The sequence below is a fragment of the Salvelinus alpinus genome, chromosome 32 (genome assembly GCF_045679555.1).
Source record: "Salvelinus alpinus chromosome 32, SLU_Salpinus.1, whole genome shotgun sequence".
Classification (NCBI taxonomy): domain Eukaryota; kingdom Metazoa; phylum Chordata; class Actinopteri; order Salmoniformes; family Salmonidae; genus Salvelinus; species Salvelinus alpinus.
Window position 1 is genome coordinate 27,330,288 of NC_092117.1, and position 16,947 is coordinate 27,347,234.

Below are 16,947 nucleotides of genomic sequence, written 5' to 3' on the forward strand. Positions count from 1 at the left end.
GTTTTGTGTGTTAGTTGGTCAGGACGTGAGTTTGGGTGGGCATTCTATGTTGTCTGTTTCTATGTTGGTTTAGGGTTGCCTGGTATGGCTCTCAATTGGAGGCAGGTGTTTGGCGTTCCTCTAATTGAGAGTCATATTTAGGTAGGCTGTTCACAAGGTTTGTTTGTGGGTGGTTGTCTCCTGTGTCTGTGTCGATGTTTGCACCATACGGGACTGTTTACGGTTTGTTCATTTCATGTAGTCTGTTCCTGTTCATTTCGTTCTTCACGTTGTATGTAAGTTCGTTGTTCAGGTCTGTCTACTTTCGTTTTGTTATTTTGTATCATTTTCAAGTATAGTTCGTTTTCGTGTTTGTTCGTTTTGTTTATTTAATAAATCATTCATGTCATTTCAACGCGCTGCACCTTGGTTCAATCCCTGCTCCTCCTCTTCAGATGAAGAGGAGGAGGACTGCCGTTACAGAACCACCCACCAATCCAGAGCCAAGCAGCGTAATTTGGAGCAACGGGCAAGTATACAGGACTTGTGGAGTTGGGAGCAAATATTTAACGGAGAAGGACCATGGGCTAAAGTAAATCACCGTCCATGGGAACGGCTGGAGGCAGCTCGGAGAGCGGAGGAAAATAGAGAGAGGAACCGGCGTTATGAGGGGACGCGTCTTGCACGGAAGCCCGAAAAGCCCGTGAGTAACTCCCAAAAATTTCTTGGGGGGGGGCTAAGGGGTAGTGGGCCTAGGGCAGGTAGGAGACCTGCGCCCACTTCCCAGGCTAACCGTGGAGAGCGGGAGTACGGGCAGACACCGTGTTACGCAGTAGAGCGCACGGTGTCTCCTGTACGTGTGCATAGCCCGGTGCGGGTTATTCCACCTCCCCGCACTGGTAGGGCTAGATTGGGCATTGAGCCAGGTGTCATGAGGCCGGCTCAACGCGTCTGGTCTCCAGTGCGTCTCCTCGGGCCGGCATACATGGCACCTGCCTTATGCATGGTTTCCCCGGTTCGCCTACATAGCCCGGTGCGGGTTATTCCACCTCCCCGCACTGGGCAGGCGACCGGGAGCATTCAACCAGGTAAGGTTGGGCAGGCTCAATGCTCAAGAGAGCCAGTACGCCTGCACGGTCCGGTATTTCCGGTGCCACCTCCCCGCCCCAGCCTAGTACCTACAGTGCCTACACTACGCACTAGGCTACCAGGGCATTTCCAGAGCCCTGTTCCTCCTCTACGCACTCTCCCTGTAGTGCGTGTATCCAGTTCGGTGCCTCCAGTTCCGGCCCCACGCACTAAGCCACCTGTGCGTCTCCTAAGTCCTGTACACACTGTCACTTCTCCCCGTACTAGTCCTGAGGTGCGTGCCCTCAGCCCGGTGCCTCCAGTGCCGGTACCACGCACCAGGTATAGAGTGGGCTTTGAGAGTACAGTGTGCCCTGTCCCTGCTTCCCGCACTAGTATGAAGGTGCGTGTCCTTAGCCCGGTGCCTCCAGTTCCGGCACCACGCACCAGGTCTACAGTGCGCCTTATCCGGCCAGAGCCATCCGTCTACCCAGCGCCATCTGAGCCATCCGTCTCCCCAGCGCCATCTGAGCCATCCGTCTCCCCAGCGCCGTCTGAGCCGCCCGTCTGCAATGAGCCTGCAAAGCCGCCCGTCTGCCATGAGCCTGCAAAGCCGCCCGTCTGCCATGAGCCTACAGAGCCGTCCGCCAGACAGGAGCCGCTAGAGCCGCCCGCCAGACAGGAGCCGCTAGAGCCGTCCGTCAGACAGGGTCTGCCAGAGCCGCCAACCAGACAGGATCTGCCAGAGCCGCCAACCAGACAGGATCTGCCAGAGCCGCCAGCCAGACAGGATCTGCCAGAGCCGCCAGCCAGACAGGATCTGCCAGAGCCGCCAGCCAGACAGGATCTGCCAGAGCCGCCAGCGAGCCATGAGCAGCCAGAGCCGTCAGCGAGCCATGAGCAGCCAGAGCCGTCAGAGAGCCATGAGCGTCCAGAGCCGTCAGCCTGCCATGAGCGTCCAGAGCCGTCAGCCTGCCATGAGCGTCCAGAGCCGTCAGAGAGCCATGAGCAGCCAGAGCCGTCAGAGAGCCATGAGCAGCCAGAGCCGTCAGAGAGCCATGAGCAGCCAGAGCCGTCAGAGAGCCATGAGCGTCCAGAGCCGTCAGCCAGCCATGAGCGTCCAGAGCCGTCAGCCTGCCATGAGCGTCCAGAGCCGTCAGCCTGCCATGAGCGTCCAGAGCCGTCAGCCTGCCATGAGCGTCCAGAGCCGTCAGCCTGCCATGAGCGTCCAGAGCCGTCAGTCAGCCATGAGCTGTCCCTCAGCCAGAAGCGGCTAGTAATTCAGAACTGCCCCTCAGTCCAGAGCTGTCTCTCTGTCCGGAGCTGCCCTTCAGTCCGGAGTTGCCCCTCTATCCTGAGCTACCTCTTTATCCTGAGCTACCTCTCTCTCCTAAGCTATCCCTCTGTCCTGAGCTATCCCTATGTCCTGAGCTACCTTGTCCCAGAGCTGTCCTTGATTCTGGTGTTGCCCCTAAATTTAGGTGGGGTTATTTGGAGGGTGGTCATTGTGGGGAGGATACGGAAGCGGGGATTGATTATGGTGGGGTGGGAACCACGCCCGGAGCCTAAGCCACCACCGTGGTCAGATGCCCACCCAGACCCTCCCCTGGACTTTTTGGTGATGCGTTCGGAGTACGCATCTTGAGGGGGGGGTTATGTCACGTTCCTGACCTGTTTTCTGTTTAGTTTTGTGTGTTAGTTGGTCAGGACGTGAGTTTGGGTGGGCATTCTATGTTGTCTGTTTCTATGTTGGTTTAGGGTTGCCTGGTATGGCTCTCAATTGGAGGCAGGTGTTTGGCGTTCCTCTAATTGAGAGTCATATTTAGGTAGGCTGTTCACAAGGTTTGTTTGTGGGTGGTTGTCTCCTGTGTCTGTGTCGATGTTTGCACCATACGGGACTGTTTACGGTTTGTTCATTTCATGTAGTCTGTTCCTGTTCATTTCGTTCTTCACGTTGTATGTAAGTTCGTTGTTCAGGTCTGTCTACTTTCGTTTTGTTATTTTGTATCATTTTCAAGTATAGTTCGTTTTCGTGTTTGTTCGTTTTGTTTATTTAATAAATCATTCATGTCATTTCAACGCGCTGCACCTTGGTTCAATCCCTGCTCCTCCTCTTCGGATGAAGAGGAGGAGGACCGCCGTTACACCTAGGGCTCAGAGATCCCTTTAAATTTGTAGTTTGAAGACTGTTATTCCTAGATTTGTACCAGATCTGTTTGTGCTTCTCTCATCAACTCCAGCGGTCCTTGACATGCCAAACATGGCCATACAGCACATACAAATCTGGGACCAGGCTTCATTACTCCTAAAGAATCTAAATGGAATTGACCCCAACTGGGCAGGAAACTCACCCAGGAAACTCACCCTGGTAACGCACCCTGGTAACGCACCCTGGTAACTCACCCAGGAAACTCACCCTGGTAACGCACCCTGGTAACTCACATAGGAAACTCACCCTGGTAACGCACCCTGGTAACTCACATAGGAAACTCACCCAGGAGACTTACCCTGGTAACTCACATAGGAAACTCACCCAGGAGACTTACCCAGGAAACTCACCCAGGAAACTCACCCTGGTAACGCACCCTGGTAACTCACATAGGAAACTCACCCAGGTAACTTACCCAGGAAACTCACCCTGGTAACGCACCCTGGTAACTCACCCAGGAAACTCACCCTGGTAACGCACCCTGGTAACTCACATAGGAAACTCACCCTGGTAACGCACCCTGGTAACTCACATAGGAAACTCACCCAGGAGACTTACCCTGGTAACTCACATAGGAAACTCACCCAGGAGACTTACCCAGGAAACTCACCCAGGAAACTCACCCTGGTAACGCACCCTGGTAACTCACATAGGAAACTCACCCAGGAGACTTACCCAGGAAACTCACCCTGGTAACCCACCCTGGTAACTCACATAGGAAACTCACCCAGGAGACTTACCCAGGAAACTCACCCAGGAAACTCACCCAGATCTGGCTGTATTCCTGTGACTCTGTCGTCGATGTGGAGGTGAGTGTAGAGAGGAGCAGGCTCAGAGGCAGACTGTCTACAGGACACAGCATGGGCATCAAACACATTCTTCAGGTCCTTACGACTCCGGATACTACACACCAACATGGGAACAAAAAGTTGGAGGCCCCAATTCACCCAATTGTAGATAATGTCAACTTCCTAGGACAAGCTGGTGCAAATCAAACACACTACTGAAAGCCCTATCTGGAAATACACAATCTGCCATTGATTAAATAGTGGCAATTTTGTACACTGGGAAAACACTTGGAAATACACTGGGAAAATAATAAGGAATCTCACTGCTGTAACAGCTAATAATGTATTACATAATAATACTATATACAGTGCATTCTGAAAATATTCAGACCCCTTCCCTTTTTCCACATTTTGTTACGTTACAGCCTTATTCTAAAATGGATTAAACACAAATAATTCCTCATCAATCTCCACACAATACCCCGTAATAATAAAGTAAAAACAGGTTCATAAAATTTTGCTAATTAAAAAAAATTATAAACATAAATACCTTATTTACATAAGTATTCGAACCCTTTGCTATGAGACTCGAAATTGAGCTCAGGTGCATCCTGTTTCCATTGATCATCCTTGAGATGTTTCTACAACTTGATTGTAGTCCACCTGTGGTAAATTCAATTGATTGGACATGATTTGGAAAGGCGCACACACCTGTCTATGTAAGGTCCCACAGTTGACAGTGCATGTCAGAGAAGAAAACAAGCGATGAAGTCCGCAGCATTGAAGGTCCCCAAGAACGCAGTGGTCTCCATCATTCTTAAATGCAAGAAGTTTGGAACCACTAAGACTCTTCCTAGAGCTGGCCACCCGGCCAAACTGAGCAATCGGGGGGAAAGGGCCTTTGTCGGGGGGGTGACCAAGAACCTGATGGTGACTCTGACAGAGCTCCAGAGTTCCTCTGTGGAGATGGGAGAACCTTCCAGAAGAACAACCATCTCTGCAGCACACTACCAATCAGGCCTTTATGGTACAGTGGCCAGACGGAAGCCACTCCTCAGTAAAAGGACATGACAGTCCGCTTGGAATTTGCCAAAAGACACCTAAAGGACTCTCATACCATAAGAAACAAGATTCTTTGGTCTGATGAAACCAAGATTGAACTCTTTGGTCTGGAGGAAACCTGGCACCATCTCTACGGTGAAGCATGGTGGTGTCAGCATCATGCTTTGGGGATATTTTTCAGCTGCAGGGACTGGGAGACTAATCAGGATTGAGGCAAAGATGAACGGAGAAAAGTAGAGAGAGATCCTTGATAAAAACCTGCTCCAGAGCTCTCAGTACTTCAGACTTGGGCGAAGGTTCACCTTCCAACAGAACAACGACCCTAAGCACACAGCCAAGACAACGCAGGGGTGGCTTCGGGACAAGTCTCTGCATGTCCTTGAGTGGCCCAGCCAGAACCCGGAATTGAACCCAATCGAACATCTCTGGAGAGACCTGAAAATAGCTGCGCAGTGACGCTCCCCATCCAACCTGGCAGAGCTTGAGAGGATATGCAGAGAAGAATGGGAGAAACTCCCCAAATACAGGTGTGCCAAGCTTGTAGCGTCATAACCAAGAAGACTTGAGGCTGTAATCGCTGCCAAAGGTACTTCAACCAAGTACAGTATAAAGGGTCTGAATACTTATGTAAATGTGATATCATTATTTTTTTTTTCTCCGCCTTATCTCAGCTCACTGGTCACCATAGCAACACCCACCTGTAGCATGCGCTCCAGCAGGTACATTTCACTGGTCATCCCCAAAGCCAACACCTCCTGTGGCCGCCTTTCCTTCTAGTTCTCTGTTGCCAATGACTGGAACGAATTGCAAAAATCACTGAAGTTGGAGACTTATATCTCCCTCACTAACTTTAAGAATCAGCTGTCAGATCAGCTTACCGATCGCTGCAGCTGTACACAGCCTATCTGTAAATAGCCCATCCAACCAACTACCTACCTCATCCCCATATTTGTTTTTGTTTTTCTGCTCCTTTGCACACCAGTATTTCTACCTGCACATCCTCATCTGCACATATCACCCCAGTGTAAATTGCTAAATTGTAATTACTTCACCACTATTGGCCTATTTATTGCCTTATCTCCTTACTTCATTTGCACACACTGTATACAGATTTTTCTATTGTGTTATTGACTGTACGATTGTTTATCCCATGTGTAACTCTGTGTTGTTTTTGTCGCACCGCTTTGCTTTATCTTGGCCAGGTTGCTTGCTCTCAACTGGCCTACCTAGTTAAATAAAGGTGAAATTAAAAAAAATGTGTGTCACGCCCTGACCTTAGTTATCTATGTTTTCTGTATTATTTTGGTCAGATCAGGGTGTGACGAGGGTGGGTATGCTTGTTTGTCCTGTCTAGGGGTGTTTGTTAGTCTAGGCATATTGTAGGTCTATGGTGGCCTGAATTGGTTCCCAATCAGAGACAGCTGTTTATCTTTGTCTCTGATTGGGGATCCTATTTAGGTTGCCATTTCCATTTTGGTTTTGTGGGTTCTTGTCTATGTGTAGTTGCCTGTCAGCATTCGGTTTATATAGCTTCACGTTCGTTTTGTTACTTTGTTAGTTTGTTCAGTGTTATTCCTTCATTAAAAAGAAGAATGTATTCATATCACGCTGCGCCTTGGTCTCCTCAATACGACGAACGTGACAATGTGCAAACATTTCTAAAAACCTGTTTTTGATTTGTCATTATGGGGTATTGTGTGTAGATTGATGAGTGGGGCGGACAATTGTATACATTTTAGAATAAGACTGTAACGCAACAAAATGTGGAAAAAGTCAAGGGGTCTGAATACTTTCAGAAAGCCCTGTAGATAGATAAATGTTGAGTTAGAGGAGATTACCTGAAGGACTTGAAGAGCTCAACAAACTCAGTAAAGCTCATGGTGCCATCTGATACCATGAGGTTCTGGAAGCTCTTTGATTGGCTCTTACCCCGGCTAGATAGTGTCTGACTTGACCTATTCCTGAAGCGAGTAGCCAAAGAAAATACACAAGAGATGTTATGTGTACTGAATTCCAGCACAAACATCAGCACAACAAATTAAACATGAAGCATATGCACGCAAACGCACACAGAAGAATATACCACAGTTTGTAGCATCTTACCCTGTTTGAGCTTTGTGAGTGGAGGCTGAGGAAGAGATGGAGGAGGAAGATGTGCTAATGGCCATGGATCTACTGGTAGAGGAGGAGAGAGGCCCAGGGAAACCATAGGAGCTGCTGTCTTCCTGGTCTTGGTCCATGTTGTCTGTCGGGTCCGGTGCATTCCGCCCTAGGATATCCCAACCACTCGTCACCTTCTGTGACACCATCTCATCGTCTGTGGCATCCCCACTGTTCCCCTGTCACCACACACACACACACACACACACACACACACACACACACACACACACACACACACACACACACACACACACACACACACACACACACACACACACACACACACACACACACACACACACACACCAAATGTAGCTATTTTATTGAAACTGACTCAACATGTTCCTCCAACCCAGCTCCAGGCATTTGTGCAGGAGTTGAATCAATCTCTACTGCAAATATGGCTCCTTACCCTGGTCCCAACCTTATTTTTATTTTTATTGGAGTTAACCGTCTTGTGACTGGTCACAGCTCCAGACTTCTCCATGCTACCAACACCCACACTCCATCTCCTGCCCCCAAACAGCTCGATGGCCTGGGCTAGAGTTGGACCCTCGTACCTGCCATCCTCCTGGAAGAGAGAGGAACATTTTCTTGGTACAAAATGGTAAATCACTCACATCTCCTCCCTCAGAGTTGTGGTGCTCGTGTCCAGAGCTCAGACTAAATTTTTATGACTGGTGACACCATTCACACTCTACCAGTAGGGACTGGAACACTTGACTCGGACCCGAGGTTTAGTAACTAGACTCCATCATTGCAATGCAGTCCCTCACCTGATAGAGGTTGACGTACTTCCTCCGGAGCCACTGCAACCTTTGGTCAGGGAACCTCCTCATCCTCCTGTGAACAGCTAACAGGGACTGCAGCCCAGCGTACACCATCCTAGCTGTGTTTCTCGGGGCCACAAAGTGTAATAACCTGTTGTCTGTTGTATGGAGCCCATAGAGCAGAGTCACCCCACACTCCTCCAGGCTCAGTCCAAATGAGAGCTTGTTCTGCATGCATACCGCCTGAATGTCAGCCCCAGGATGGCCCATGAAGACAGCTTTAGCCACGGAGAGATCCAGGAATCCATCCGCCAGGCTGTTCAGTATGAGCTTCCCACAGTACCCTGACCCAGTGGGGCTCCGGAGCTTTGAGAAGTCAGGGCCAGGGCTAGAACCAGGGAGGCCCTCACTGTGGAGCTTGGCCCAGGTGAGGATACAATTGTCGGGTTGGAGTCGGAGCAGGCAGCGGGCGGTGAGGTGGGAGTCCTGGTCATAGTGGATCACAGTAGCGCCCTGCTGGAGGAAGTGGTGTACGTGGGGGTGGAGGGAGAGGACGTACCAGGGCATGAGCTCTGTACCATGGGAAAAGGCCTTCTGAGTCCTCTCACCCATACCCTGGAAGTCTGGGTCTTTGCCCTGTATTAGGTCAGATAGGTCACCCGCAGACTCGGAGAGATCGCCCACGGTGAACCTGACCAGAGAAGAGTGTTTTCAGGAGAGGAAAATTACCAAAAGAAGCTTTAAAAGGATGCAGATATTTTTATCTACAATAAGACACCAACACAAATATTTCTAAAGAAGCAAAATAAATGATAATGCATTGACAATTATATTAATAAAAATACGATGTAATATTGAAACGGGGAGCCAACTTCACCTAGCTTGTATCAGATAGCAGGTGTTGTGGTATCAGTGTTTTCAGATTTTATTGACACTTTCTAGCACAATCAGAGCCAAAATCCAGCACAAACCACTAAAAAGTAGACTAAAGTTAGGTGGGTCTACTGTGGACACCTACTGGTTGTGGTTGCCATCCTTGAAGGAGTTTTTACGTGAGCCAGTGATGCTCCCGTCACCAGACCCTCCAGACTCCTCCCAATCCTCAGACTCCATACTGCGGTTGCAGCTACGGATGGTCTGCAGGATGTTGTTGATGGTTGCTTCCTTCTCTGGTTGGTTGAGCCCATCTGGCCCCGCCCGTTGCAGGAAGTTGTTCTGTCCGTTGTAGTCAGAGACAAACTATGCAGTAGCGGTGCGTTGGTAAAATCACCGGGGAAGCCAAGCCAGAAAAAAAAGCAATATTACAACTGATGTGTTAGTGATAATTGCATTGTTTGCTCTATAACCTGTTAGTTCATATGTCTTGACACCGTGAAGAAGACACAGTGGCAGAATAAATCCAACCACACCTTTGTTTCATCACAAAACCGGAGAGCAACATCTGCATCGGTGATCTGAGCAGATTATGTATTTGATACCATTCCACTGATACCGCTCCAGCCATTACCAGGTGCCCGTTCTCCCCAATTAAGGTGCCACTAACCTCTGTTGAGCTATGTGTTGAACTTTCATCCTCTCAGGCCAAGGGCACAATGTATGAATTTATGGTTCGATCAGAATCGCCTTCATAATCATTGGCCATTGCGAAGAATTAAGTAAAACCACAAGTCCAAATCCCTATCTCCATCCATGACTAATTTAGGAAATCGCTAGCTAGCCACCGGAGGACAACAACACAACAATTTCAGTTGTTTCTGTCAATGACGTTTGGCTTTTGATGTCATGTGATTGGTGTGAAGCCAAATCCAAACTGGCTTCCCTTGACACTTTATTTGCACCAGGACCATTCACAGTTGAGCTCACTCAGTTTAGCTCAATGCTGATTGGCTATTATTTTTATTTTTTAAATGATCAAGGGAGGCCAAATGCTTGCTTCCCTTGCATTCAATGCTACGGGTGGCAACACTGTTATAGTCATTTAGACCAGACAGCATCAGATTGATGGGCTACACATACAGAGACAGGGGGGCTCTGTTTTGCTCGCTCGGATGCTTTCTCCAGTGAGATACATTCAGCCTCTTGCGAATTGAAGGAAATACATTATTTTGTATGTTTTTTTCTTTGTACATTTTTTGGGATCCATGAATACACAGCATTGCAACTATGGAAAGAAGGCATGGTGGTGTTTAAGATGGGAAAGGTTACTAAAGTATATTTATAATGAGTAGTGTTGTGTGGAGATTCACTTCTGGCCTGAATGGATGGTCACAAAAAGGTCAAATGCACTTGATACTTGGATAGAACACATTTAAATGTTGTGTAAAGGAATATCAAAAAAGGAAACAACTGTAGGAAACAGATTCAGTGATGTTAACACTTAGTAAATGTGGCCCTAATTTCTAAGTATAAGGCCAAGATTCCTCTAGCCTGATCCTAGATCTGTTTGTATGGTCTTGCCAACTCCTATGGTCATTGTCACACAGATATGTGTCCAGACAAAAAATGCATAATTCCTCACCTCCACAGAGTCCTGTGAGCTGAGGCGTGGTCTGAGGTTGATCAGGCTAGCTGCTCCATCCAGGGCCTCCCCTAGCTCTTTCAGAATGACCCCAGAGAAGGGCACCACCCTGCAGCCCGGGGTGTGGAGAGCACGCGAGACCACCTTCCTGTACTCTGCAGACATCTCGTGGTGCGCCATGGCATCCTTCAGGGCACGCATGGTCTCGATGTTCGACTGCTCCATGAACTGCCACATCTTTAGCACCTTGCGAGACCTGAAGGGTAAGATGGAGGGATGCTGCTGAGTGAGAATGGAAGGGCCAAAAGTGGACAGTTTAGGAGGCGAAGTTGGAGATGAAGACAGAATGAGGGTGAAAGAAAAATGGTGTGATGTTTATTTACTAAACAGGAAATGATAGTGGGGCAGATGGATCCGAAATATATTTGCAAAAATATAAAATCAAATAATAAAATGTTCCCTTGAAGAATTGGTTCTAGCCCTGCTTCTACCTGAGTCCAGCCAGGAACTCCATGACAGTGTTGTAGTTTCCCATGTTCCAACAGCACCTGGCCACGTGGACCAGACATGAGAACACCTCTCTCTTCTCCTCCATAGAACCTGCTGTCAGAATCATCCAGGTCACCCAGGAGCTCACCTGGAAACAGGAAAATACAGTAACTGTAAGTGTGACTAACTGGGTTTGACTCCAGAGTCACCTTTGTGCAACAGGACTGTGTTAGCCCACTGAGCTCAAGCCAAGTTATTAGCTCTGTGAACCAACACTAGTCTTCAGGTCTCAGGCACAGTTACTCAACATATAGGTTCAAAATGTATTCCCCATGCTGAGACACATTGCAGGTTAGTTAGGTCTCTCTCACCTCATTGAATCTTGTGACCAGGTCCTCTACTGCGTTGTGGGGCCGACTGCAGCCAGCCATAAGATGGGGTTGTCCAGGTTGGTGTGTCTGCCCCTTAGGATGTGGCTGACCAGGGCCCCCCAGGTCTTGGGTGAGGAAGCAGATGTAGTCCAGGGGTAGGATCCGGCTGTAGAGCTGCAGCTCCTGATCCATGAGGATGTAGGCCATCTCCTCCGGGAAACTGACCAAGGGTTGGAGGTCAGACAGCTCCTTGTTGACCTCCGTCAGTGGAGCCGCCGGCACCACGCTGGATCCCACCATGGGGGAGTGCAGCTGACGCTCTGGGAGGGAGGAATAGGGAGAGGGAGGGCGAGGGGTGAAGGAGGAGGGATGGGAGGGTGAGTCAAGAGGGAGTTAAGAAAGGAGTAAAATACTGTGGATTGTTTCTGGACTCCTATATTGACTCTACTGGTAGACACTTCATGTAGAACTGAATCGATCAGATAACTGTAAGCAATATGGTTATAGCCATAGAATTAGGAATTATAATACTAATAGAAATTTAATAGGATCTCTATAGTAACAGCTGTATCCTACTCTCTGATAAGACAGGTAGTATTTTAACCACATTTGATTAATATACATTTCATATGATTTATTATGTCAGTTTACTTCATTCAATACTTCATCAACTTGAATTTCACAAGATTCATATTGGTTATGGGACCTTTCAGGACAGCCCAGCCCAAGGGACTTGTGGTGATACAGGGAGGAGAGAAGTCATTGACGCCCGTGTTGCCCATGGACAGAACCACTTCCAGGAGGGTCCCTGAGATGTAGGCAGAAATGTCAGTCCTCTGTAGGGTTGCTCGGTAGCTACACGCCCCTCCACCTTCCGGCCATGGCAATGTGGCCCTCCTGCGACATAGATCCCTCCTCTCGGCAGACGACAGCAGCTTCCTGGAAGACAGGAGTAGAGCTCCTGAACTGGCCACCCTTACTTCAGAACTCAGGGCATGGCATGCCTGGGAAGACATAGGAAGATACAGGGTCGCGTTCAGGAAGGCACACTGTAGCAAACCAAAACAATTATCTGTGTTCTCATTGGATAAGTTCAGGTGGAAGTCACAAAGTTATAAAACCTTTTCTCCCTACTGAACACGACCCAGGCATCTCATCACCTTATCACACCACAGGAGGCTGGTGAGGGGAGGACGGCTCATAATAATGTCTGAAATGGAGTGAATGCAGTGGTATCAAAGATGGAAACCTTGTGTTTGATACCATTCCATTAATTCCGTTCCAATCATTACTATGAACCCATCCTCCCCAATTAAGGTGCCACCAGCCTCCTTGAGAATTACAAACGTACAAGACATACAGTAGCCTTTCTCATAAAAGGTGCTATTATAACACGGTCTCTGTGTGTGTGTGTGTGTGTGTGTGTGTGTGTGTGTGTGTGTGTGTGTGTGTGTGTGTGTGTGTGTGTGTGTGTGTGTGTGTGTGTGTGTGTGTGTGTGTGTGTTATGTATAGAAACAGGTATAGCCTCTTGTAAATGATTTGTATTCCATTTCCGACCGCCATAAAACTATCTGAAGTGTCTGTGTGCCTCTGAGAGTTGACTTGGCAGTTATTCTGAGTCTAAAATCAATATATTGGAGTTTGCCTAATGAATTTGCTTGGGCATTAAATCAGTGCTGTGAACATGAGGGTTCTTATATAAACAAAGATCTTCGGGCTGATCTGTGTATTTGACTCTCACATTGTAGCATAATGGCATGTTAGTTGTTGGTAAACCCTCTGAACCTGGGAAGATGTTATTTTTTAAATGTTATTTCCTGTTTTATAAGGATCTGAACTTTGGGATCTTCTGTCTGTAAATCTCTTGTTTATAAGGATGTTCTCAGCTATCCAGGATTAAGGTTTGGGGCCCGTGAAAGGGCGCCTGTGGTGCAACACATTCCCCACCAACACCCCTCCCCAGGACTTCTACCAACCCCCTTTGTGGCTGTTAGTCAGTATAGGGAAAAATGAGAGGAAGGTCAGGAGTAGTACTGTACTGTCCACCACCACCCCTGGTGCACAGGAAAGGAGCACCCATGGAGGGCCACCACCACTACTAACCTTCCCACCACCCCTCCCTAGGACTACCACACTACCCCAGGACATTCAGCCCCCACCCACCACCCCTCCCTAGGACTACAGCACTACCCCAGGACATTCAGCCCCCACCCACCACCACCCCTCCCTAGGACCACCACCCTATCCCAGGGCATTCAGCCCCCACCACCAGGAGAGAGAGAGGAGACAGGGAAGTGGATCCAGCTGGCAGAACCTAACAGACAATGTGCTTTAGCTAAACCAAATATTCCCTGGAGTCGAATATTCTGAAATTATATTCACATCATCATCACCGGACTTTAACCTCTTTTGGTTCCTTTAAAGGGTATGGAACCCATAGTCATGAATGAATTTATTCTCCCCAACACATAGATGAACACACCAATGAACGGACGCATGCATACACACCACACACACACACATGTATGTTCATTCTTTTAGAAAGTCTTCCATACTACATACTTCCATATGATATGTGCGGATATCATAAACAGCAGGGTGTCTTCTTCCTTACAGACCTTACATTCTGTCTTGTTGATGTTGAGCTTGAGGTGGTGGAGAGACATCCAAGCTGAGATATCTGCCAGGCACGCAGAGATATTGAGAAAGTAGTTAAGTGTCCTCCACAAAGCACTGATAGGAGAGACCATGTGAGGATGTGACTGAGCTGAGGGACATGGTGTATACATGGTGTATAGAGAGAAGAGAAGAGGAGGGCCTAGAATGCTCAAGTGTTTTGGAAAGAAAATAAGAAGGGATACTGGTATGTAGTTTTGGTTTCTTGAGGAAGGGAGTGACTCCGCCATTTTGAAATCAGAGGGGACGCAGCCAGTGGTCAGGGATGAGGTGATGAGGAAAGTAAGGAATGGGAGAATGTCTCCAGAGATGGTTTGGAGAAGAGAGGAGTGGATGGGGTTGAGCAGGCAGGTTGACGGGCGAACAGACCTCACTAGTTGCAGGATTTCATCTGGAGAGAGAGGGGAGAAAGAGGTCAAGGCGTAGGGTAGTTCTGTGTGACTGGAACCAGTGGACTCAATAGGTTGAGTGAATGAGGAGCAGATGTCGTCAATCTTTTCAAAGTGGTTGACAAAGTCGTCCGCAGAGGGAGGGGGGAGTGGAGGATTAAAGAGGGAGGAGAAAGTGGAAAAGAGTTTCCTAGGGTTAGAGGCAGAAGCTTGAAATTTAGAGTGATAGAAGGTGGCTTTAGCAGCGGATACAGAGGAAGAGAAGGTAGAGAGGAGGGAGTGAAAGAATGATAGGTCCTCCGGAAGTTTAGTTTTCCTCCATTTTCACTCAGCTGCCCGCATCCCTGTTCTGTAAGCTCGCAATGAGTCACTCAGACACGGACCAGGAGGGGAGAGCCGAGCCGGCCGGGAGGAAAGGGGACAGTGCGAGTCATAGGATGAGACTAGGGTTGAAGAGGCAGAACCAGGAGACAGAAGGATTTAGCAGAAGGGAGAGATGATAGGATAGAAGAGGAGAGCGTAGTGGGAGAGAGAGTGAAGATTGCGACGGCACATGACCATCTGGGTAGGAGCTGAGTGGCTAGGGTTGGAGGAGAGGGAGACAGAAAAGGAGTAGTGATCAGAGACCTGAAGGGGAGTTGCAGTGAGATTAGTAGGCCTGCAGCCTCTAGTAAAGATGAGGTCAAGCGTATTACTTGCCTTGTGAGTTGGAGGGGATTGGGAAAGGGTGAGGTCAAAAGAGGCAAGGAGGGGAAAGAAAGTTGGAAAGAAATTAAACGAAGGCAGACGTCGGAAGTACAAAGAGTGGTGAGCTATTGTCTGGAAATGAATTTATGAAGGTGTCAAGCTCATTGAGGAACTCTCTAAGAGCAAGTGGTGGGCGATAGATGACATCAATGTTAAGCTTGAGCGGACGAGTGACAGTGACAGCATGGAATTGAAATGAGGAGATGGACACGTGAGTGAGGGAGGAAATGTGAGGGAGAAAAAAAAACTCCACTTAGGAGAAATGAGTAGCCCTGTGCCACCACCGCGACGACCAGACGCTCTCGGACTATGAGAGAAAACAGTCAGATGAAGAGAGAGCAGCTGGAGTAGAAGTCTTCTCTGGGGGGATCCATGTCTTTGTCAGGGCCAAAAAGTCAAGGGTCTGAAGCGTAGCATAGGCTGAGATAAACTTGACGTTCTTGACCGCAAATCGTCCAGAGACCTGGAATTCAACATGGGTTTTGCGTGCAGGGTACACTAAATTAGAAGGGTTGCAAACGAGGTGGGGAGCGTCTGTAAAGCCTACAGGGAGAGGTGCGAACAGCTATAGAAAACACACATAGTTGCCAAACCTACAATAGAGCAAAATGAGATCATCAGAAAATAACTAGGTAAGATACAATCTGTGCCCTTGAGACATGGCCACATTGGTAAGAGCCAAAACCCTGGGTCGTATTCATTAGGGAACAAATGGAAGAAAATGGACTGAAACGGGGAGGGACTATACTTGGAATTGTCCAATAAGAGCAGCTTGTTTTTGTTTTCTATTTCAAAATGTTTTCCCTTAATGAATCTGATCAGCATGCACTGCGCTGGACCAGAGGCTTCCACAGATGTTAAGAGAATGGCCGTCAATGGACCTCATTTGTCAAATGATTGTATCATCAAATCTGGTCATTTCACTCAAAGCTCAGGATTTTGGTCAATTTGAAGATGATCATAGGGTGCAACGCATCTATAGTGGTGTCCTCCCCTCATCTACATTCCATTCTGTACTGACCATAGGGAAGGTGAGAGCGATATCTTCTTAGTATTTGCATATACCAGTCGGACTGGTCCAGTCCATTTCTTTCTCATCAGAGAAGATGAATGTATGAGATGAGGAGAGGAAGCCTTGGTTATTTAGTGTTGTTGTTATATGTGGTTTTGTACATTTGTAAAGTTTCAAAATAAAAACATATCTAGTAAGTTCTAGGCTTGTTGCTAGTATTGTACAATCAGGGTTGGGGAGTAACGGATTACATGTAAGGGATTACAAATAAAACGGTAACTGTAATCCGTTACGTTACCAGCAAAAATATTGTAATCAGATACTTTCGAAAAACCAGACGAATACTTTAAAATTCAGAAAGGATGTTAGCGGAAAAAAATCTTTGACACTTCTCTGTTTTCTCAATGACATTCAAATCAGAATTGAAAAAAGGCACAAATGTAAGTTTGTTCCACCTGAGTGAGTCTGACCACAAGTCTGAGACCACTAGGATGACACACCAAATGTGTTTGATGGATCGCGGGAAAAGAGCAGGAATATGCTTTTGTAGGCTACAGTCCAAGCTATGTCTTCCAATGGTGCGACTGCTGTCGGCATCCAAAGATTATCCAACTTGAATAAACGCTTGGATGTAAGGATGTCAGTAGTAGTGTAGTCTACAGCGATACGGATATCACTTATTATTGATATCTACATAGCGCATTA

The 16,947-nt window shown here is 47.8% G+C and overlaps 1 protein-coding gene across 2 annotated transcripts in view; it reads right to left on the minus strand.

Moving 5' to 3' along the window:
• Nucleotides 1–16,947, minus strand: part of LOC139562561 (1-phosphatidylinositol 4,5-bisphosphate phosphodiesterase epsilon-1-like) — a 42,362-nt gene that overhangs the window by 14,781 nt on the left and 10,634 nt on the right. For both annotated transcript variants that reach the window (XM_071380331.1, XM_071380330.1), the window contains exons 3-12: nucleotides 12,124–12,421; nucleotides 11,418–11,737; nucleotides 11,049–11,194; nucleotides 10,558–10,813; nucleotides 9,058–9,278; nucleotides 8,046–8,730; nucleotides 7,682–7,840; nucleotides 7,210–7,445; nucleotides 6,945–7,067; nucleotides 4,023–4,159 (exon numbers count right to left, since the gene is read on the minus strand). In XM_071380331.1, the coding sequence (XP_071236432.1) occupies nucleotides 4,023–4,159; nucleotides 6,945–7,067; nucleotides 7,210–7,445; nucleotides 7,682–7,840; nucleotides 8,046–8,730; nucleotides 9,058–9,278; nucleotides 10,558–10,813; nucleotides 11,049–11,194; nucleotides 11,418–11,737; nucleotides 12,124–12,421 (2,581 nt within the window). The remainder of the gene's footprint in view (nucleotides 1–4,022; nucleotides 4,160–6,944; nucleotides 7,068–7,209; nucleotides 7,446–7,681; nucleotides 7,841–8,045; nucleotides 8,731–9,057; nucleotides 9,279–10,557; nucleotides 10,814–11,048; nucleotides 11,195–11,417; nucleotides 11,738–12,123; nucleotides 12,422–16,947) is intronic.